The sequence below is a fragment of the Budorcas taxicolor genome, chromosome 11, assembly GCF_023091745.1.
Source record: "Budorcas taxicolor isolate Tak-1 chromosome 11, Takin1.1, whole genome shotgun sequence".
Lineage (NCBI taxonomy): Eukaryota > Metazoa > Chordata > Mammalia > Artiodactyla > Bovidae > Budorcas > Budorcas taxicolor.
In genome coordinates, this window is record NC_068920.1 from 55,931,260 (window position 1) to 55,954,216 (window position 22,957).

Below are 22,957 nucleotides of genomic sequence, written 5' to 3' on the forward strand. Positions count from 1 at the left end.
ATGGAATTTTCCAGGCAAGAATACTGGAGTGGGTTGCCATTTCCTACTCCAGGGGATCTTCCCGATCCAGGTATTGAACCCAGGTCTCTGCATGGCAGGTAGACTCTCTACACTCTGAGCCACCAGAGAACCTCTGTTAATGATTATTAAATCATTATCAAATCATATTAAATGTTAATGATTAACTCAAAGTCAAATTTAACCTGTTCATTCCCTGTTCAGTCACACGTGTGTCATATTATACGATTACAGCTTTGAAATTCAAACATCATACCTGGCGTCTTTTCAAATAGTCAAGGGCAATTTGTACATTCTGGAGTCTGTGAAAACGCATCCGACCCTTCTCTCTGGGCTAAGAAGAGAAAAATGCAGGGTATAAAAAACATCATATTTTCTGACACCACTGACCATGCTAAATATACTGAATATACTATATAAATACACTGTATGCTCGTCATACTGTCAAGAATTTACTGTTTGGGGAAACCCATTAAATTTTTAATGATATTTTAATTTTTTTGAATTACCTGAGATTCAGTGTAAACTAGGGATTTTTCTGAATATGTTTTATTTAAACAGATCCTTCACTATGAATATTTTATTTAAGCAAAAGGAAACGAGAAAGCGCCACAGAATATACAGACATTTGATATTCACTATACTACAAGTCTAGCCTATAATTATTTAGCCTCGGATGCACGCAAAGAATTAAATACCATTCCCCATTTACCTTCTTAATAAACTCTAACTCAAGAGGGTTTTTTAATTATACATGTATGGCATGTTAATGAAAATGAGGTAAAGTAGCATGCAGTTAGTATAAAAACCACTAAGGAGGAGAAAGGCAGTCAAGGTTTACTTAGCCATGATACAGGAGAGAGAAAAGCAATTAAAGCCATGTAATATATTTCCTCTTTATTTTCGTTTTTGCACACAATCGGTTGGACTTTAATTGTCTGACACTGCCTAGGGATGGACGTGATGACGTGCTATGTCAGGGAAACTGACAAACCGTAATTCTTTTCCTTGATGCCGTTTCCCTTAAGAAACATTACAAGTCAGCAGAAGGAAAACATAAGGAAACAGAGCTGAGAAAATGTTCAACAAAAATACAAAGGATGGAGCTGATAACTGACCACATAAAATCTTCCAAAGGGAAAAAAAAGAAAACTGAGAGCTGAGCTGAAACGTGACTAGGTTGCTGAAGCCAAAGGCAGCAGAATTAAACAGACGGCGGACCACAGGCTGGGGAAATAACCCCATATAAGAATGACGGTGATGAATCCCCACTGTATCCACAAAACACACGTTCCAGTGAAAACAGGGGGCTCTGGGGATCTGATGACCAAAGAAACGCATCTGTCTTGCAGAGGTAGGCTCAGCTGACTGAGGCTCTCGGGGGTGAGACAGCTCTGTGAGGACCCTGGCATTTAAAACATCCTCCCCAAATAAAGTGAGACAGATAAGGCAGGCAGAGAATGTCTATCTAATACCGACTGCCAATAGGCATCCCTTAAAGCATAGTCTTAAATATAAAATAAATGTCCATACGTTCCTTCCATTAAAGCAATGAGCAGTTATGTCTGAAATATCAATTTCAAAAGTGGAACTGATATGCATAAAAATTAGCAGGCTGGTTGTAATTGTAAACCTTCACACGTACACAAAAGGTATATAAACTTCATTAGCTCAGATGCCATCCTATAGTTTAAGCACATATGTTCAAATACCATGCAGTGCAAGAGATACAGAAATACATTTAAAGAGAAAATATGTCCGTTGTCCAATCTGTTGGTCCACACACATCCACCTCCCTGCGGGTCTTGGGGCCTTTGCACCATTTTCTAAACAGGAGCCAGAAGCCGTGGGTTACTCTATGGTGTTAGCGCTCACCGCACTGTACCGGCTAGGTTAGTCGAGTTACGGGGGCGACACCTACCCCCTTATCCTCATCCTCCACATCCTCATGCTGTTCATATTCGCATGCTTCTGAGGCACTCACCAACCGTAAGGTCTTCAAAAAATCTCGCTCCCTTGGCTAATGAATATAACAGACAGAAGACAGGACAGCAAGTACACAAGACAGACCAGAAATGAAAAGAAGAGCATGAACAGAACATAATGAAGGGACCGGGTAACCGAGGGGGGGGGTGTTCACAGAAAAGGAGATGACACCTGTGGAGGGGGTGAGACCATCTGTCAGAAAGCGGTGCTTATTTCCTTGCTAGTGGTGAGTCTTTTAATAGGGGGTTATATTATGCATCCAAATTCTGCTAAGCATTAAAAAAAAAAACCAAGGTAAAAGGAAGAACAGCAGTAGTATTTTAATTACAGAACTGATTACATAAGCAAGGTCATCAAAGTGTTTCCATCTCCCAAACGCACACTATTTAAAGTCTGAAAATGCTTTCGAATCTAACCAGAACTCTTTTTTCAAGCAGAATTCATAGCAGCTCACAAGACGGATGCTGCAAAAATCTGAACAGTTTGTGCCGAAAACATACTAGGTCATATGCAAAAAGGATCACACGTTCCTCCAAATAAATTATGAAATTTAAAACTTACCAAGGTGTCTCCTGAAAGAACCTCTAAAAGAGAGATCAAATTGTGTCCGTCTCTCAAGTCTTCATAGAGATCGTTCACGTGTTTTCGAACCTACGCACAAAAACACAATTTAAAATATTTGGTTACAGAACTCGGATTATCCTTAATATCCGGACAAGAAAGCAGACGAGGAGAAAACATTCCCTGTGTGTCCATTCATGCAGTGTTTTATGCAGGCCCTGACCTGAATCACGATTCCTGAGACAGCAACCAGGGACACCTTAACAAGGTGAGTGTTTAGCCCCCCAGCCCTGAGTTGGTCTTCCTGACCTCTGCGTCGCAAAATTCAAGATGCCAGAGGCACACCCTCCACATGTTAAAAATCCAGAGATGTAGCCTGGGTAAAAGGTCCATGAGACTCTAGGTACTACTTCTGAAAATTCCTGTGAGTCTATGATTATTTCAAAATTGAAAGTTTTTAAAAATATATGTGAGGTTATAAGGCCTCTATTCAAAATTTCTCTGCACAGCACAAATCTTCCTGTGGTGGAGAGTTTTCTTTTCTTTTTGAATAGCTTCTTTCTAGTTTCTACTGGACTACAGTTAATTTACAACGTTGTTCTTGTTTTAGGTACACAGCAAAATGGTTCAGTTACATATATACATATATTGATTCTTTTTCAGTCTTTTCCCAGTAGGTTATTGCAGAGTACTGAGTAGAGTTCCCTGTATGTCCTTGCCGATTATCTATTTTATATATAGTAGTGTGTGTATGTTAAACCCAACCAGTGATTTATCCCTCCCGGCGGATAAATCGCATAACCACACTCACAGTAACTGACAGTTAACAAGGCTGGTTTAAGTTTCTCAGTTTATAGCTCAAACCACCAAAAACTGCCCCAAAGCTCTGCTCTTCCCACAGAGGGACACCCCTGGCACACACCAGCCCGCTGTCAGTTTCGGCCGACAGACACAGTCAGAGTAGGTCGCAAGCGTGGCTGTCCCCACCCCAACCTGCTCCCCTGGGGTGATGCTGGCCTGTGCTACTTCGCGAGCCGAGGACGGGGTCCACAGAGGCAGAGACCAGCATCCCCCACAGCACGTGGGCACAGGCCTGCGGGCTCCCTGTCTGCGTGAACACACACTCTGGAGGTTTACACGCAGGAGCCAAACTTCTGTGCACGTGCAAAGTGTTATGTGACTAAACAGCAGAAAGAAACAGAAAGATCCAAAGTATGGTCAAAACTTTCTGACTCCAGAGCAACCAGAAAGAAAGGGCCTAATGTAAACTGGAAGCAAGCCTTTGATGGTTAAGATTTTCGGGTCTAAAAAAGCAGCTTAAATACCACTAAATGTTGCTCTGCAGTGACCTAAATGGGAAGGAAATCCAAAAAAAAAGAGGGGCTGCATGTATACATCTAGCCGATTCACTTCACTGTAAAGCTGAAACTACCAGGACATCTTAAGCAGTTGTCGTTAACTTGGCCGCTCAGTCGTGTCCGACTCTGCGACCCCATGGACTGCACCACGCCGGGCTTCCCTGTTCTTCACTGTTCCCCGGAGTCTGCTCAAACTCATGTCCATGAGTCAATACTCCAATGTTTAAATCTTTCAATTAAAAAAAAATTAATACTACTAAATTTTATTAACTTAACTGACTACACGCTTTACAGTATGACTGACTGTCAGAAAACCTTTGTAATTAGTGAAGAATCAAATTCCCTTAAGAGTTTCATATCAAATGTATCAGCTCCTATGACTAGTGTTTGGGGACTTTCTGCCTAAGTCACAGTACTTTTTAATATTCAACTAATATTCATTTACCCATCTATGCACCATTAATGACAAGTAATGTAAGCATTACACTCAGGCCTAATAGCTCTAAGTAACTACTAATGCCAACAGTACCTATAAAATGACCAGCAAAGCTGAAACAGTCAGATTATTTTTAACCAAGTGTTCCCATTTTCACAAGTTGACATTTTTATTTTGATTTCCCAATACCCAAGGAATATCAGCTGACTCTTTGGTGTCACAAGATAATTATATAACAGTAAAAGCAAGCTTAAAAATGCTTCATTTTTCTAAAAAATAAAAAAAAAAGAGGAGCACATCATAACACATTTCAGACAGTCCTAGTTAGAAAATCTATAAATACCTAAATAAGTTACAAAGACAGTATTCCTTCCATTAAATATTTACCTTCTGTTAAATAAATGGCATTAAATGACATTCCCCGGAAATACTCAATAACATTTCAGAGATGAGCCAATTTCCAAGGATCTTCTCAGGAAGAAATCTATGATATACATAACACACACGTGTGCAGACAAGCAAACATGTGAAATGAGTGCTGATACTCAGTTTTCTAGTTACACATCACAGTCCTGTAAGAACTGACGTGGTCTCATTCCAAGCCATGAGCTTGAATGTAAGGCTAAGGGCCCACTTAAAAACAAGATGTCCAAGGGTGGACAAATGGACAAAGACGACACACACACAGTGGAGTATTACTCAGCCACTAAAAACACAATCTTGCTGTTTGCAACAACAGAGACCTTGAGGGAATTAGACTAAGTGAAATAAGTCAGACAGAGAACAAATACTGTATGATTTCACTTATAAGTGGAATCTATAAAACAACAAGTGAGCAAGCAAAACAAAAATCATAGATACAGAGAAGAGAATGGTGGTTGCCAAGGGCTGGAGCTGGGGAGTGGGTGAAACAGGAGAAGCAGATCACAGGAAACAAACTTCCAGTCATACATGAGACATGGGGGTGCAGTGTGCAGCAGGGTGGCTGTAGTCAACAGTACTGTATCACGTACTTGCAAGCTGCCAAGAAACCAAATCCTGAAAGTTAACTCTGTCTGGTGATGAATGGTATTATAACTAGAATTTTTGATCATCTGGTAACATATACAAATATCAAATCATGATGTCATATACCTGAAACCAATATAATATTATCTGTCAATTATACTTCAATTAACAACAACAACAAAAAAACCAAGGCAGAAGAGCTAAGCTTGTGAATGTCATGCATATGTGTACATCTAAATCAGTATACTCCTCTGAGTATCTCCCGTGTAATCAGAGAGTAGACTAATTCTTGAGAGCCTGAGCAGGAACAGCAGAGACCACAGTTATATAAACAATATTATGCATCTCTTGACCCTGAGGCAGCTGTCGAATCTCAAAATAGACAACTCTATCATGCAGGTCTGACATCTTCAGTAGGGACAGTGGAAACAAGCACACAGTAAGGATGCCCCGGCCTGGGCAGGAACGAACAAAGAAAGCCACGTGCTCTTGGTCCCCTGTGCACATCCATGCCTGCCAGAGCCACAGTTCAATCCAGATACACTTATGCCGTCTTTCTCACTCCGGACAGTTAATGATGAGGTGTGATCAATAGCCAAGACATGGAAACAGCCTAAATGTCCATCGACAGATGAATGGAAAACGATGTTGTACATAGATACAAAGGAATACTACTCAGCCATTAACAAGAATGAAATAATATCATCTGCAGCAACATGGATGGGCCTAGAGATGATCACCCTAAGCGAAGTAAGTCGGAAAGAGAGAGACAAAGGCCACAGGACACCACTCACATGTGGAGTCTAAAATATGACACCAACGCACCGATCTATGAAACACGGCTTCCTGGTTGCTCAGACAGTAAAAACATCTGCCTCGGAGGCAGGAGACCCGGGTTTGATCCCTGGATAGGGAAGATCCCCTGGAGAAGGAAATGGCAACCCACTCCAGTATTCTTGCCTGGAAAACTCCATGGATGCGGGAACCTCATAGGCCACAGTCCATGGGGTCGCAAAGAGGCGGACACAACTGAGAAACTTTCACTTTCAGAAACAGAAGCAGAATCACAGACACCGAGAACAGACCGGTGGTTGCCAAGGGGCAGGGGCATGGGGGATAGATGGAGTGGAAGGCTGGCAGAGACAGGCTTTAATACACAGGATGGATAAACAAGGGCCTTCTGCACAGCTCAGGGAACTATATTCAATACCTTGTGATAAGCCATAATGGAAAAGGATATTTTTTAAGCCATAATGGAAAAGGATATTTTTTAAGCCATAATGGAAAAGGATATTTTTTAAAACTGTGTATGTGTGTGTGTATAACTGAATTACTTGCCATACAGCAGCAATTAACAAAATGTTGTAGATCAGTAGATTTACTTCAATTAAAATTTAAAAGATCAATTAATTAAAAAATCAATTAGAAATCAATTTTTTAAAAGATGAGGTATGATTCTAAACACACACATGAAAGCAATTTCACAACTTGCTCTGCCAGACTGAACCCAACTATGGACATGAGGGAAACTTTCCACCACAAGGGGTCCTTTCCACAACCACATTCATGCACCGATAAAAAAAATAATAAATTAGGCATGTTTAAAGAAGAAGATTAAGCCAAGCAAAACCAAGTAAGGGAAAGAGAAAACATATTACACGGGAAAAAGGATTTCAGCCATGCCTCTGCTGCAGGCCTCATGAACCAGCTGCCCAACCTCTCGAGGCCTCCGTGTTCTCACCTGCAAAATAAAAGACCGAAAACAGAAGGCCTCGAGTTCAAACTAGAGAACAAGAATTCTGTGACCTGAAAATAAAACTGTCGTCATTTTTTTAAAAATCACTGTCAACTTAAAAGAGAAAATATGTAAAATGGAAAGCTGCTAAGAATTTTAGGAAGAAATACAGAAACAGATTAACTCAGCTTCTGTAATGCTTGAAAACATGCTGAGTCATTATTTATCATGGAATACTGCTTATTTTTCTTGTCTCAGGGGGTCATTCCAAGGTTCCAGAGAAATACTGTATATGAAAAACGCTACCTAAATGTAAGATACCATTATTTTCATCTTCATGAGTCCATATAAAACAAATGCACCATTATTAACAATAATAAACAAAAATACATAAACGGACCCGACCCTGTGTAAGTGCTTTATAAGTTAACGGCTCATTTTCCTCACCACAAAACAAATGAGATAGAAAAAGAATGCCAACTAAAAATTAAATATCAGCATTATGGAAAATAAAAAGTATAGTATCATGAGGAAGGAGTGGCAATGGGGTGAGGTGAGTGAAAGCAACTGGGGTCCTAGAGAAATACCCAGTCATGTGATCAATCAGGGGTGGAAAAGAAGGAAAGAGTTCAGCTGCCACAGAAAAGCCTTTTATTTGGTCCAATGTCTGAGTCATAGACACGTGGCCTAGCAACTTTCCTTCACAGATGACTGCGAACTGCCAGAGTTTCAATTTTCCACTTTCACTGTTTAATGAACCATTCTTTCTTCTCATTTTGGATATTCTCTCCCTGTGGGACAGAAAGCTGTCTGAATAAATAGTGCTCGAGGAAATGATGAGGAAGTTGAAAGCACTCTGGGACACTCTGGGGTTAAATTATATAACTGGAATTACATAACAGGGATGAAGCATCTTTTTCTGTGTTTTTTGAATCCTATGGGATTCTCCCAGAATTTTGCAGGCTTTCTTAAAATGTGGTCCTGCATTGCACCTACAAGCTCACCCCTAGAGGGCGCTCATCTTTTGCTTAGGAGGAGTTTTCCTAAGGAAGGGAAATAGAGGAGAAGTGGGTGGGGTGAGACCCTGAACAAGGTCCTGCTGATGACACATAAATATTCCCATTTTATTTCCGATAGAGAACAGAGTAGACTATGCCAGGTCGTCATCACTGAAATGGCTTAACTGCTCAAAATAGCACTCTGGAATTTTTACTTTAGCTTGTAATTGCTTGATTTCACATGGGCTAAATCAAATTCAAGTTTGAAGATCGGGTTGACCTTCAGACATATAAACACAGTTGCTTATGTAATGCTTAAGGATGCCTTTTTCAAAACTCTGACTTTTAGTGGTTGATGTCAATCTAGACGAAAATCTCACTTCCCATATTTATCCTTAGCGCTACTGTAGAGCTGCAGTTCGTGTCAGCAAACATTTATTAAGCCTTCCTCATACACCAAGGTACCACCTTGCTTTTATTCTGGGGCCACGAAAATAAAAAGTGGTTCTTCACTGCATGAGGCAGGCTCTCTAAGTCACAGACTCAGTAGCTGCAGCAGGAGGGCTGAGACGCTCCATGGCGTCTGGGGTCTTAGTTCTCCAACCAGGGACTGAACCCACACCCCTGCACTGGAGGTGGGTTCTCAACCCCTGGACCACCAGGGAAGCCCCTGAACTGAGGCGAAGGGTGCAGAGGTGGATAAAAAGCGCACGCCACCTCTTGAGGCCCCCAGGCTGGGAGGACAGAAACTGCGGGAGTCTGAGAAGGCCTCCCCCAAAGATGGGAGTGTCCCACCTGGAGGAAAGAACCAGAACAGGGGGCCAGATGAGGGAGCTCCCAGCTCCAGGGAAGGACAGTGTCCGGGACGCCAAGGAGACAGGAGTGGGGATGGGGTGCAGGGGCAGGGCATGGGGGCCTGACCTCCTCCTGGGTACGGACAGCCTGCCCTGAGCAGAGCCGGCCGCTGAGACCCAAGCAGAATGAGGACACACCTTCTCTGAGCAACATGAAAGCTCCCATCCTATACTGAGCAAACCCAGAAAGAGCTGCTGAAGGTCCAGTCGATAGGCGAGGATGCAGGAAAGGTCGCTGGTGGGGGCCACACACTCCCTGTGAGCCCAGGGAAAGGGGATGCCTCCCACCCCAGCAGCAAGGAACAGACCACGGGCAAGGATGGCCAGGCCCCTCTTAGGGCAGTCCTAAAGCTGAAGGACATGCTACTCTGGCAAACAACCCCTATCTTTAGAAAGACACATAAATAATAAAGGCTTGCCCCAAGACAGAGCACCTCGCAGCCTTGGGTGGAAAGAAACGGGAGACTCAGCTTCACGAGAAACTACGAATTAAGATGTTATTCAAAGCAATGTTTTGATTCTGAACAAATACATTCAGGAAAAATAATCAACCACATTCTTGGGGGTGAGCTCCTTACAAGTCCTACCTCAAAAATAAAAATAACCTGCCAATAAGTTACTACATCAATTATTGATAAGTAAATTGATGCTTCAAAAATACACAGAAATGCTTTAAAACACTGCATTTGCTTCGGTAGGTCCCTTTTCTGAATGGTTGTTTACTACAAACTTATGTCAGCACTATTTCTTCAAGAATGGTGAAGAAATAAAACCACAGCTCAGACTCTTCCTAAATTACCGTAAATTCTAATCTGGTTCAGGGAAATCTAAAGGGCAAATATCATTATCTGATGTAATAAAAAGGTGGTCATGCTTTTCTCTAGGCAGCATGTTAGGTTGGCATTAAGGCCACTCATAATTATCTCCTTCACTGGTTTCTAACCATAAAATAAAGATATTCATCATACATCTTAAGGTATTAATGAATAAAATAAGGAAGCGTTTCAAACAACTCAGTTGTTGACCCCAAGTAGTACAAATAATCTGTCTACTCCATAAAGGACACGATTAGTTCTCAGACAAAGAAGACTTCTCTTTTAAGCTTTCAGATGGACAATCGACAACCAATTAAAAAAAAAAAACAAAAAAAAAAACAAATGGTCTTCTCTAGTCTTTCATTACGAGGTAGGTCGTTAAGTAAAGTCATCTTTCTTACTGATAAACATGTTAAGATTTGGGAGCATTTCGATTATGGTTTTAACCCAGGTACTTCTTATATTTTCTTCTGTATAGTTTTACCATTGTCATAGGAACATTTATAAAAGAAGATTTCAACTTTTAGAAATTTTAAAGGATGAAATTATTTTCTGTAATAATTTGTTTGGGGTTTGGGTGGCGGTTTCTGGTTTAGTTTGGTCTGATTTGGGTCTCCTTTTCCTTCCAGTTCTTCCCTTTTACAACAGAAAGACAGATAAAAATCTGTTTTTGCATGGGTCTTCCCCTTGGTCTGCAGATCTTTTATGGGCTGCAGAACTGTATTATGTCTTGGTGCTGAACAATTATAAATAATGTAATTGAAGGAGAAAAATAAAATTCAGAAGTCAATTACTCTCCATATTAGTATCGTGTATCTGCCCACTGTCTGGGGGTTGGTTTTCATTAAGGATGTATTCTAAAGAGTCTCCGTACTACAACGTCAAACAAAGGAGCCCTAGTTCACAAAGACGTTAGTATCATCCATTCCGTGTGAGCTTTACAAGGGATGGTGGGGTAAGGGTGGGGGTTAGGTGCAGGACAGTCACTGAGGGTCAAAGGCAGGGATGCTTGGCCAGATGATGTGGGTCTCTCCTTTCAATTTATCCAGTGCCCACCTGGCTCATACCTGACCCATGTCTTTCTTTAAACCATTTATCACTTCAAGAAATCAAGGACAGTTTTCAATAATAACATCAGGAAATGGGAAGACACCAATTACCTGCATTTTGACACTCATCTCTTTCCCGTTCACCTTCTTACAGTCTGGGCAAAAGGAAAGCAGGTGCCAGAGTCACTCAGCACTGACAAAGAATAATCAATGAGCTGGTCAGGGAAATGAAATTGATACAGATGTAAGTGTGTGACTACAGCGATGTAACAAGACTGCTTGTTACTGCTTGTAACAAGATAGTGACTGCTCTGCAGAATATTATTATTAAAGCAACGCACAACGTGAGCTCATACGTGCCAAGTCCTAAACACACGAAATGAGCCGATCTGACATACGGAGCCCACGCTCCACTGTCAAAGTCCTATTCCTTTATCACCAACATTTTTAACAAATTCCACTGTTTTCTCAAATTCTAGCTTTTACTGGAAAAGTTCTGAAACAGAATTGCACATGTTTTTCAATAGAAATCATGTAAAAAATGTTTAACTTTTTTTTTCCTTTTCTTGCCCAACTTTATATAGAAGTACTCTTTTTTTTTTTGGCCATGTCACAGTACATGGGATCTTAGTTCCCTAACCAGGGACTGAACCCGTGTCCCTTGCATTGGAGGTGTCTTAACCACTGGACATCAGGGAAGTACCTAAAATATTTTTTTTAATTTTAACTTTCATTTTAAATTTAAGTTACAGACATGACCAAAACTTACAACTAGTTCAAGAAATGTGTATTTCCTCCATAAACCCCCACTTAATGACTCTCTGGTAAGGTAATAATGTAAGTTAGGTCAAATTAACTATTAGAAACTGGAGATGAACTCAAGTAAATACAACCAGTCCCCAGATAAAAATAAGACAGCTCCTTGGATAAAGAAACAATCGGTCATTGCCTCCAAATTCCAAGTCACTTTATCACACTGATATTCTTCTTAACACCTGTCTGTTATCAATTTCAAAGAAGCTTTGACCACCGTTAGTGATTAGATCGAGTAACCGTGGGGGCTGGGTGTGGGAGGGAGGCACCCTGGGGCACCCAGGGGTCCAGAGAAGAGCTTTGAAAGTAAGAAAGAACAGGAAGGCCTTGGGCAGTTGCTGGGTGGAGAGAGCAGAGTCCAAGAGAGGGGTCAGGGAGACGGACAGAACCTCCAACGACTTGGCAATTCTAATGAATAGGCTTGCTATGGCCCCTGCTTACTGAATACTTCTGAGCTGAATCATCTCCTCTGGGGCTTGTGTCAAACGCCTGACCGGCTGTCAGAGCCCAGCCTGTTGCACAGAAATTCAACAGTGAAGTGGACACTTGTCCCAAATAGGAGCTGCCCTCTCTCCTTTTGGCACCATTTAAAATACCTTTTACAGGAACCCTCCCACACTGCTGGGAATGTAAACTGGTAACAGCCACTATGGAGAACAGTGTGAAGGTTTCTTAAAAAACTAAAAATAGAGCTACCATATGACCCTGCAATCTCACTCCTGGGCATGTATCTGGGGAAAAAAATCGTCATTTGAAAAGATGCATGCAACCCTAATAGTGCCATTGCAGCACTGTTTATAGTAGCCAAGATATGGCTATCTAAGTGTACACGGACAGATGAACGGATAAGATGTGGTACACATATGCGATGGAATACTACTCAGTCATAAAGAGGATGAAATAAGGCCATCTGCAGCAACACGAATTATCATAGTAAGTCAGTCAGACAAAGACAAATATATGTGGAATGTAAAAAAAAAAATACAAATGAATTTATAAAACAGAAAGAGACTCACAGACATACAAAACAAACTTATGGTTTCCAAAGCGGAAAGGGGAGTTGGGGGACAAAGTAGGAGGTTGGTAATATATATACACTGCTGCTGCTGCTGCTGCTGCCAAGTCTCTTCAGTCGTGTCCAACTCTGCAACCCCATAGACGGCAGCTACCAGGCTCCCCCGTCCCTGGGATTCTCCAGGCAAGAACACTGGAGTGGGTTGCCATTTCCTTCTCCAATGCAGGAAAGTGAAAAGTGAAAGTGAAGTCGCTCAGTCGTGTCCGACTCTTAGCGACCCCATGGACTGCAGCCCACCAGGCTCCTCCTCCGACCATGGGATTTTTCAGGCAAGAGTACTACTATATATAAAACAGATAACTGGACTTGTCTGGCAGTCCAGTGGTCAATATTTCACCTTCCAATGCAGGGGGCACGGGTTTGATCCCTGGTCAGAGAACTAAGATTTCACATGCCTCTTGGCCAAAAAAAAAGACAATAGACAAGGTCCTACTGTATATAGCACAGGGAACTCTACTCAATATCTTGTAATAACCTGTAAGGGAAAAGAATCTGAAAAGTATATAGTATATGTATTATATATATATAAACTTATATATTATATATGTAAATTACATATATATACTGAATCAGTGTGCTGTACACTTGAAACTAACATGATACTGTCAATCAACTACACTTCAATTTAAATTTGTTTTAAATACATAAAATAAAATTCCTTTTAGGACAACTATTTACAGCAAAAAGAACCACAACCTCAGGGCACATTTAGCAAAGGCCCCACCGAGCCCTCAAGGAGTCACTTCGCCTCCTTTGCAGAGGACGATGAGCGAGGCTGTGCCACCGGCTGGGATGGTGCCCGGTGACAAGGCTCAGGAATGGGAGGCGGCAGGGCCCTCTGCAGGCGGCGTGGCCGGGGCTGTGGGTACCGTTCTGGGCGGGGAGCCAGCCGGGAGGGCCGCCCTGGGTCACACTGGCGTGGGCACTCTCCGTGTGCCGTTCAGAGCACTGTGCTTCCAAGAGAGGGACGACACGAGCTGTGGCTTCATGTCTTTTTAAGTCTTAAAGACTAGAAATTCTCAGGGTCTCTCAGGAGCGCATGTTAAGGTTCTGAGCCCTTTAAAACAGCGCGATGCTCTCTGATACGCCACGTGCAACTGATTCACCCTTCTTCTAAGCCCAGGTCCTCGAGTCCTTCCAAGTAAACAACTGAACAACTGGCTGCATCCTCTTCATTAAACCCCTGAAGCAGCCGGGATTATGACAAGACAACTGCCACAGGGAGAGGAACACGGAGACTATTTTTAAAGACACCCCCAGATCATGCGATCCCACTGCTTCTGCTCCCAACCACGCTGAAACCCGCCCCCTGTTAAAGCATTTCCTTCAATCCAGATGAAACTCCAAGGCCCCCAGACCCAAATGTGTGGGCAGAATCATAAATATTGGTTTATCCATCACTAATAAGGAAAAATTTTACCAGATGTTGTATACGCTGTTGTTGAAATGACTCTCTGCCACAGAATTATACCTTCTGTGGGAAGATTCAAGCTGAAAAAGCTGGCATCAATTTTTTCAAAGTGATCACCTCCCAGGGATGGAGCAGGAGGCTGGGCTTAGCAGATGTAAGCTATTATACACAGGCTGGACAATAACAAGGTCCTACTGTATAGCACAAAGAAGTGTATTCAACATCCTATACACCATAAAGGAAGAGAATGTGGAAAAGTATGTGTGTGTGTGTGCGTGTGTATTCTTTTTGTGGAATATAGATATGTAGAGATACACAGTATATATAGATACATCAGATATATAGCTGAATAATTTTGCTGTACAGAAGTTAACAGTGTAAATCCAATATACTTCAATTTTTTTTAAAAAAAGGGATTACCTCCTAAATGACACTGCAATTTTACCAAATTTCCAGATTTCAATCTGCTCAGCAGAGACCTGTGGACCACGGACATTCGACAGTTAGTCCTCGCAGGCGTTCATGACCAGAATCAGAGGCAATGCCCACGTATGCCACGTACTAAAGCCTAACATCTAAGCAGATCTTATTTTTCCTCCAGTCCCTGTTCTGAACATCCTCTCTTTTAGACAGATAAGAGACCACCTTGGAACTCAGGGGCCACGTGTGCAAAGGTGAAGTGGGGACACAGCCGCGGTGCGGTTCAGCACACACGCGCCCCAGTGCCCGGGTGGGACAGCTGCACTCCCAACCCCGAGGGCTGAGAGAGCTGGGAAGGAATGTCGGCTGCACAGTGGCGGTCTCTGCTTGCACTTGAGGTATTCTTTCTACCCGAAATGCTGTTCTGTCCCCACTCCTCTGGCTATTGAATCTTACTCTTCCTTCAAGGTCAAACTCCAGTGTCACCCAAATCATGAAAGCATCCCTCCTTTGCCCTCCCGTAGTCCCTGGCTTATACCAGAACACCACCGACCATCCTTTTCCTTCAAGAAGAATTTTACGTACATGATAGCACAAGTGGAAGCCCCTTAAGAGGACAGAGTCTTAGGTCCTCATTATAAATGCTTCGTGTCTCGCACAGTACCCTTCATACAGCAGACAAAGAAGTTCTGTTCAATAAATAAAAGATGGGCCATCTGTACTTCGCCTGTGACCTTAGCCATGCCCTCAGCTGTGGGCTCCTGAGTGCCTGCCTGGTGATGGAGAAGAAAAGAGAAACTCAGGACACAGAATCATGAACTCCATCGCCCACTTCCCAGAGGGGACCTGTCTCTCCTGCAGGGCCCACCAGGGCATCTGTTACAATCGGTACCTGGCACTGTGTCCTGTCATACAGCTGGAACTAAATAATGCTGCTCAATGACCAACACAGAGAGGGAAACCTCCACTCCTGCACCAAATCCTCTAAGTGTTCCCCCTGACCCATCCAAACTGACCTGGAAAGTGACTGCCAGAATGGAGTTCAGGTAAACCAAGTCTTAGGACTTAATCAAGAATCCTTTTTAAAATGTTTTTTTAAAAAATTGACATATAGATCAATGGAACCCAGAAGAGTCCAGAAATAGACACATATTTGTGGACAATTGTTTTTTATTTTATTTTTTCCCACCATACCACACACAGCATGTGGAATCTTAATTCCCCAAGCAAGGACTGAACCTGCGCCTCCTGCATTGGAAGCCCAGAGTCTTAACCAATGGACCTCCAGGGAAGTCCTAACAACTGGTTTTTCACAAAAGAACAAAAGCAATTCAGCGTTGAATCTTTTCAACAAATGATGTTGAAAAACTAATATTCATCATTCAAAAGGATTCATTTGAACCTTTTCTTCCAAATGGATCAGAGACCTAAATACTGTATGAGAGCAAAAACTATATCACTCACACGCCCTTTGAGTTTCTGAGTGGCGATTTTGTTTACTACACTCATCAGAATTCACCAGGAATTAAAAATAAGAACAGTGCCCAGAATATAAGACAGGAAGTCAGGCCGTTCCAATCTGGAGGTACACGCAATGAAAATACACTTAAAAGGACTTATGATTTGTATTTATTAAAAATAGTTTCCAAAGTAATCAATTAGTAATTAAACCAAAGGACTAATTATAATACTAACGAGTCTAGAAAAACTGGCAATGCCAGCCACTTTCACCTAAACAAAAAAGGAGATCTATGTTAAAAAAAGCAAAAAGGAAATGGAACACCCATACTGAAAAGGCTACCCAGTGATGCAGCTGGGCAACAGATCTAATTTGAAGGACAGGGATCACAATTCCTCAGTTTTCCATCAGCACGACTTACTGAACTCTTACTTGAAGCAGGTATCTCTTTCTTGACTCAATCTCATTCAAAAAGGGTTATCACAGAAAGAAAATCTTGCTTAAAAAATGAAGCAATGTACTTAGTTGGCCACTTCAAATGCCATTTTTTTAAAATAAATCGAAGAAGGAAGCACATTCAGAAAGGCAGCTGTAAAAAAGTAATAAATTAAAATTTTTAAAAACCTCAATTAAATAGAGTCAGGTGACCAGCAGGGGGCGCTCTCGCAGCCTGTGATGACAGCAGAGCCCAGCAGAAGACCCACCTTCCTAGCCAGCCAGGGCTCGGCCAATGAAAAGCCACGAGGTCTGTGTTAAGTGCAGCCCACCCACCTCCCCTCCCCACTGTAGCGGTCCCCTCCCTTGCCATGCCTGAACGTTCCTGTGATTCCCCTTGGCTGCAGACCCCGTACTGCAATTCTCTCCTGCTCCTGAATAAACCATCTTTGCTGGAGAAGTATCTGGCCATCTGTTTGGCTCAGGTCAATGCAGCTATGGTATAAAAATTTCATTCACTGAACCACAGCAGATCTTACATGTAGGAAAAGAAAGCCATCTTCACAAAGAGATTCAGAGCAAAGTGAGTTCACACAAAGGCTTACCCTAAATATACACAAAACCTCACCCGGAGATAGAGCTCCACAAACATTTTCTGTGAAGAGCCAGGTGGGAAATATTTTTGGCTTTAAGGGCCACGTGGTACAAGAACACACAAATGAATGGGCATGCCTGGGTTCCGCATAATTATTTATGGACACTGAATGTTGAATTTCATATAACTTTCATATGCCCCCAAATAATATTCTTCTTTTGATTTGTCTCTAATTCTTTAAAAACTGTAAAAATAATTCTTAACCCATGGTCTGTACAAAAAAGACAGGCTGTGGCCTGGCTTGGCCCTCTGGCCATATTTGAAGACCTCTCCCACCAGCATCACCACCAAGACATCTGAAACACAAATACTCTGGGGATTAGCAGCACATTTGGTATTATCAGGCCATTCCTGTGAAAGAGGTGAATGATCCAACTGCCTTCCCTTCCCAAAGCAAATTCAGAATGAAAAAGACTAAGGTATTATAAAATAACATTATCTTGTTCTTTTCTGAAAATAAAAGCAATATTTGCTCTTTGTAGAAAAACTGGAAAGTAGTTACGATAAAAGGGGCTATTCTGCAACAAAGAAAAAAACCCTTAAAGGTAAGTAAACAGGGAAACAGCTCAACACGTACAAAGGTAGGGAGGTGGAAGGTCAGAGATAATTTGGAAGGTGCTGAGCACAAAGTGGATAACCTGGGCCCAAGCTCCTGCTGCACAGCTGTGATGACCTGACTGACTTTCCTTCAACTCATGGTCTGCCTTCAACTCAAGTCTTAACACAGGTAAGAACACAAAGAGAACATGCTAGAAAAATAAATACGCGGTGTAAAAATGGAATCATCACATGAAATGAAGGCTATGAAAGTGTGAAATGAAGTATTTTCTGCTTTACGCTCTACCAATAAACAAGACTTTTCCAAATGCAAATTTCTGAGCCCAGGTGAAACAAAGCCAGCTATTCAGAAGCCATCAGCTAAGAGATGAGGAGCTGGGGGGTGTGAGAGGCGCCATCCACCACATTCCCCAACGGTAAACAAGGAAGAAGCAAGTGAAAAATAAAGAAAGCAGGATTGGCCCCAGAGGGCCAGATGCATAGGAAAGAAATAATTTCAGCAAGCGGGCCACTAACATCTTCCCATACATAGAAAACTGCTAAATCTCTTCATGTGAGAGATTTTCTCCGCCCTTGCTGCAAACCTGTATGCAGCCTGGCTCCTCTCCTGCCCCTCGGAGTCCACTTTTCCCGGGTCACCTGAGGTCCTGTCTCCTGGGCTCAAGTCCAACATCCCCACCGAATAAAACTTCTAGGTTGTACATATTTTTTTAGTCAACAGAAGCTTGACTGCTACTGCTAAGTCACTTCAGTCGTGTCCAACTTTGTGCAACCCCATAGACGGCAGCCCACCAGGCTCCCCCATCCCTGGGATTCTCCAGGCAAGAACACTGGAGGGGGTTGCCATTTCCTTCTCCAATGCATGAAAGTGAAAAGTGAAAGTGAAGTCGCTCAGTCGTGTCTGACCCTCAGCAACCCCATGGACTGCAGCCTTCCAGGCTCCTCCATCCATGGGATTTTCCAGGCAAGAGTACTGGAGTGGGGTGCCATTGCCTTCTCCGACAGAAGCTTTAAGTGTTCTTAAAACTTTATGACAAGAAAACTTTTACGAAAGGGAGAAAATTAATTCTTCACATATTTAAGAGCTGACATATATGTTTAATACCATGCTGGGGGGCGGTGGGGGGGTGCTGACCCAAGATCTGAGGGTGGGAGTTACAATGAGCAGATTCTGGCTCAGTTACAACTCAAGTAGACTGAAAGTGTGAGTTAGCTGTGAATTAGAAAGCCAGTGACCCACAAGAAAGGCTGTGAGAAAACATTCCTGCAAGGACAACCAAATTAACTAGATCCTGTCCAAATCTGGGATTCAAATTAACACAAAATTAATTAGACTTTCTTAAAAACAGTCATTTCTAAAACTCTCCTGCAGGATTTCTCAAAGGGATGTTAATAGATATTCTTTGATTAAAAAAAAAAAGAATCCATGACCAAGTGATTTTGTGAAACAATGGATTAAACAGGGTTCTTTTCCACAGAAATTCAGTCTTTAATATGCTAATGTGTACCATAAATCTCTCCAATCTGGGAAGGCTGCTTTCCAAACTCTTTTGGCAAAGGAAGCCTTCCCTGCCACCCCCACCTCACCCCAAGGCATCTCACAGCACTGGTGTTCCTGGGAACCTGTTTTTAAAAATGCTTTTCTTTGCCAAAAAAAATACACACACACACACACACACACACACGTTTCTATTTGATCCTGTCAACTCAGGAAACTTAATTTTAAAATCATTAAGAAAAGTCTTCATCAGAAATTAAATCCACAAACCAAAAGTTTGGAATTTAACAAATGAGAAGAAACATTAAAACTTCTGTTACAGACTCACAGATAAAGAGAACAAACTAATGGTGACCAGTAGGGAGAGGCAAGGAGAGAAGGCAAGATAAGGGTAGGCGATTAAGAGGTACAAACTATTATTAACATGTAGAAAATGAAGACGGAGAAGGCAATGGCACCCCACTCCAGTACTCTTGCCTGGGAAATCCCATGGGCGGAGGAGCCTGGTAGGCTGCAGTCCATGGGGTCGCTAAGAGTCGGACACGACTCAGCGACTTCATTTTCTCTTTTCACTTTCCTGCATTGGAGAAGGAAATGGCAACCCACTCCAGTGTTCTTGCCTGGAGAATCCCAGGGACGGGGGAGCCTGGTGGGCTGCCGTCTATGGGGTCGCACAGAGGCGGACACGACTGAAGCGACTTAGCAGCAGCAACAGCAGCGGCAGAAAATGAAGAAGCTACAAGGATATACTGTACAACACAGGGAATACAGCCGATATTTTAGAATAACTACAACTGTGACTTTAACAACTGTGAGCCACTATGTTATACAACTGAAGTGAAAGTGAAGTCACTCAGTTGTGTCCGACTCTTTGTGACCCCGTGGACTGTAGCCTACCAAGCTCCTCTGTCCATGGGATTCTCCAGGCAAGAATACTGGAGTGGGTTGCCATTTCCTTTTCCAGGGGATCTTCCCGACCCAGGGATCTCAACTATACGTCAATTTTTTAAAACTTGCTGTTACATACAACGCTCCAGCAGGGCTTCCCAGGTGGCGCTACTGTTAAGACCCCACCTGCCGACCCAGGAGACAAGATAACTGGTTCAGTCCCTGGGTGGGGAAGCTCCCCGGAGGAGGAAATAGCAACTCAGTCTAGTATTCTAGCCAGAAGAATCCCAGGGACAGAGGAGCCTGGTGGGCTATGGTGTTACAAAGAGTTGTTGGTCTTGACACAGTCCATGATGTCGCAACGATCTGGACTCAACTGAAGCAACTTAACATGCACGCAGGCATGCACGATGCTCCAGTAAAATCAAAGTGTCTGCAAATAGGGCTTCTTTAGTTTTTTAAGCTTATGCATAATGAGATGCTTAAAACATCTGGGAACAATGTGAGACAAATTGTGAGATTAAAAAAAAGATAACCCTGAAGATCATTAACTTGGACACAGATCTATAGGACACATCTCTACTTACAGAACTTGTCAGGGCACCTATATTATATCTTCCTGGTATAACTGTACTCAGCTCTAAGAAATAGAGTTTTTACACTATTCTTCAAGAATTCAGTATTACTGATTTTGGAGATTTCTTTGCTTTGTTTTTTTCAAGTACTAGAGGGCTGTTAATGCTCTTACTTATAGGAAATACAAGTGCCAGATTCTCTCTGCTCAGGCAGAAGGTTGAAATGCCATCTCGTGTTTATGGCTCTACCAGGTTGCTGCTATGTGGATTATTTTATCCAGGCTAAACGCAACCAGGGATGTGACGGCACACAAATAATCACAGCATCTCATCTCCAACTGCCATACCCACGGGAGGGGACACGGTGCGGGCTTCAGCCAGACCATGGGAAACACACTCCTTAATTTGGAGTTCACCGCCTAACTGGCATCAGGCACTGCAACAGAGAACCACAGCCCCTTCTCAGATGGGCCATCTCCTCGCCTAGTATGCAATACCCAATGTGATACTCCTCTTCTCATAGGCAGCACTATGACATAAACCATAAAAATGCAACCATCATGACCCACTGCCACGGCTACGGAAGACTGGAGGACGAACCTGGAGCTTTTGCTGATCTGAAAGATTTCTAAAGAGGGCACTATTCTCTGTGCTTTCCAGATGAGAAAACAAAGGCTTAGAACAGTTCAAGGTTAACCTGTATTATATACACAACATATATATATGTTAGTTGCTCTGTTCTGCCCAAATCTTTGTGACTCCATGGGGTATAGCCTACCAGGCTCCTCTATCCATGCAATTCTCCCAGAATACTGGAATGGGTAGCCATTCCATTCTCCAGGGGATCTTCCTGACCCAGGGATCAAACCTGGGTTTCTTGCATTGCAGGCGGATTCTTTACGGTCTTAAGCCAGCCGGGAAGCCATATATATATATATATGCAAAGAGTCAGACACAACTGAGCGACTGAACTGAACTGAACTGAAGTATATATAAATACATGCACGTGCACACACACACACACAAACATATGTACAGATATATGAGAATCGTTGACTGTATACCTAAAACTTATATGATATTGTAAATCAACTATACTTCCATTTAGATTTGGGAGGGAGTTTTATAAATCCAAAAAAAAAAAAAGGAAGAACCTCCTCCGGGCTCTAGGGCGCAGTGAGGGAAGATGCTGAAAAAGGCAGGACTAGCTCACAGAGACTGCCCGCCAGGACAGGCTCCAGGCAAGACTAGCTTACTTCCAGGCTGCCTTCATACCCACTCACCCCAGGCGTTCTTCCCCAGCACGATGGCTGAGTGCTGCACTCCTTACAGACTGCAGAAAATCTGGTGCTCATCATCTCCCCATGAGGGCCTGCCCCAACCCTCGCCAAGACCAGCTGCCCTGGGACTCCAGGATGAAACACAGAGAGTCAGGAGGACCCGCTCACCCAGGCGCCCCTTGGGAAAGGGGGCAAGGGAGTCTCCGAAATAAACAGAGAAGCCCAAGGAGGCTTGAAACCTACACCTCTGTGGGCCTGGCGAGGGGCTGCTCTGGTGTGTTAGGAGGTCTCCTCGACCTCAGGACCTTAAGCTCTTAACAGCCATCCATCAAGATATCCACTAGATTGCATCTCCGGGGCCGGTCTGAGAAGAGCAGCCTGCCTCCCACTTCAACCACCTGGGGAAATGCGATTCTCTAAAAATGACGGACAAACAGCCCCACTCACATGTGAGGGACTGTGCACACGTGCTGTATCAAAACACAATCCGACCACCAGCACCATGGTGTCTCTAAATTTTATTTGAAAATGAGTAGTATATTTCCCGGGAGAAGGCGATAGCACCCCACTCCAATACCCTTGCCTGGAAAATCCCATGGACGGAGGAGCCTGGTGGGCTGCAGTCCGTGGGGTCGCGAAGAGTCAGACACGACTGAGCGACTTCCCTTTCACTTTTCACTTTCATGTATTGAAGGAAATGGCAACCCACTCCAGTGTTCTTACCTGGAGAATCCCAGGGAGGGGGGAGCCGGGTGGGCTGCCATCTCTGGGGTCGCATAGAGTCGGACACGACTGAAGTGACTTAGCAGCAGCCAGCAGCAGTATATTTCCCAAGAGTTTTTTTTAAAATCACAAACAAGAACACTTGAACAATTTTGATAAGAAATTCTTTAAACAGATAAGAAAGTCACAAAATAATGTAAAAAACTTCTAATATAAGGCATGTGGGTTGCCAACAAATCTGTAGGGTTCCCATACCCCTACAATGGACATGCAATTTAAATGTTAGCATATTCCTCGCTCAATTTTGCTTTCATTCCAATGGAATCTGAAAATTCTGGCAGTGAATGAA

The 22,957-nt window shown here is 42.8% G+C and overlaps 1 protein-coding gene across 1 annotated transcript in view; it reads right to left on the bottom strand.

The window, feature by feature from the left end:
- The window catches only part of DST (dystonin), a 522,678-nt gene that overhangs the window by 255,091 nt on the left and 244,630 nt on the right, over positions 1–22,957 (bottom strand). The window contains exons 6-8 of the mRNA XM_052648315.1: positions 2,566–2,655; positions 1,940–2,038; positions 275–352 (exon numbers count right to left, since the gene is read on the bottom strand). Of these exons, the coding sequence (XP_052504275.1) occupies positions 275–352; positions 1,940–2,038; positions 2,566–2,655 (267 nt within the window). The remainder of the gene's footprint in view (positions 1–274; positions 353–1,939; positions 2,039–2,565; positions 2,656–22,957) is intronic.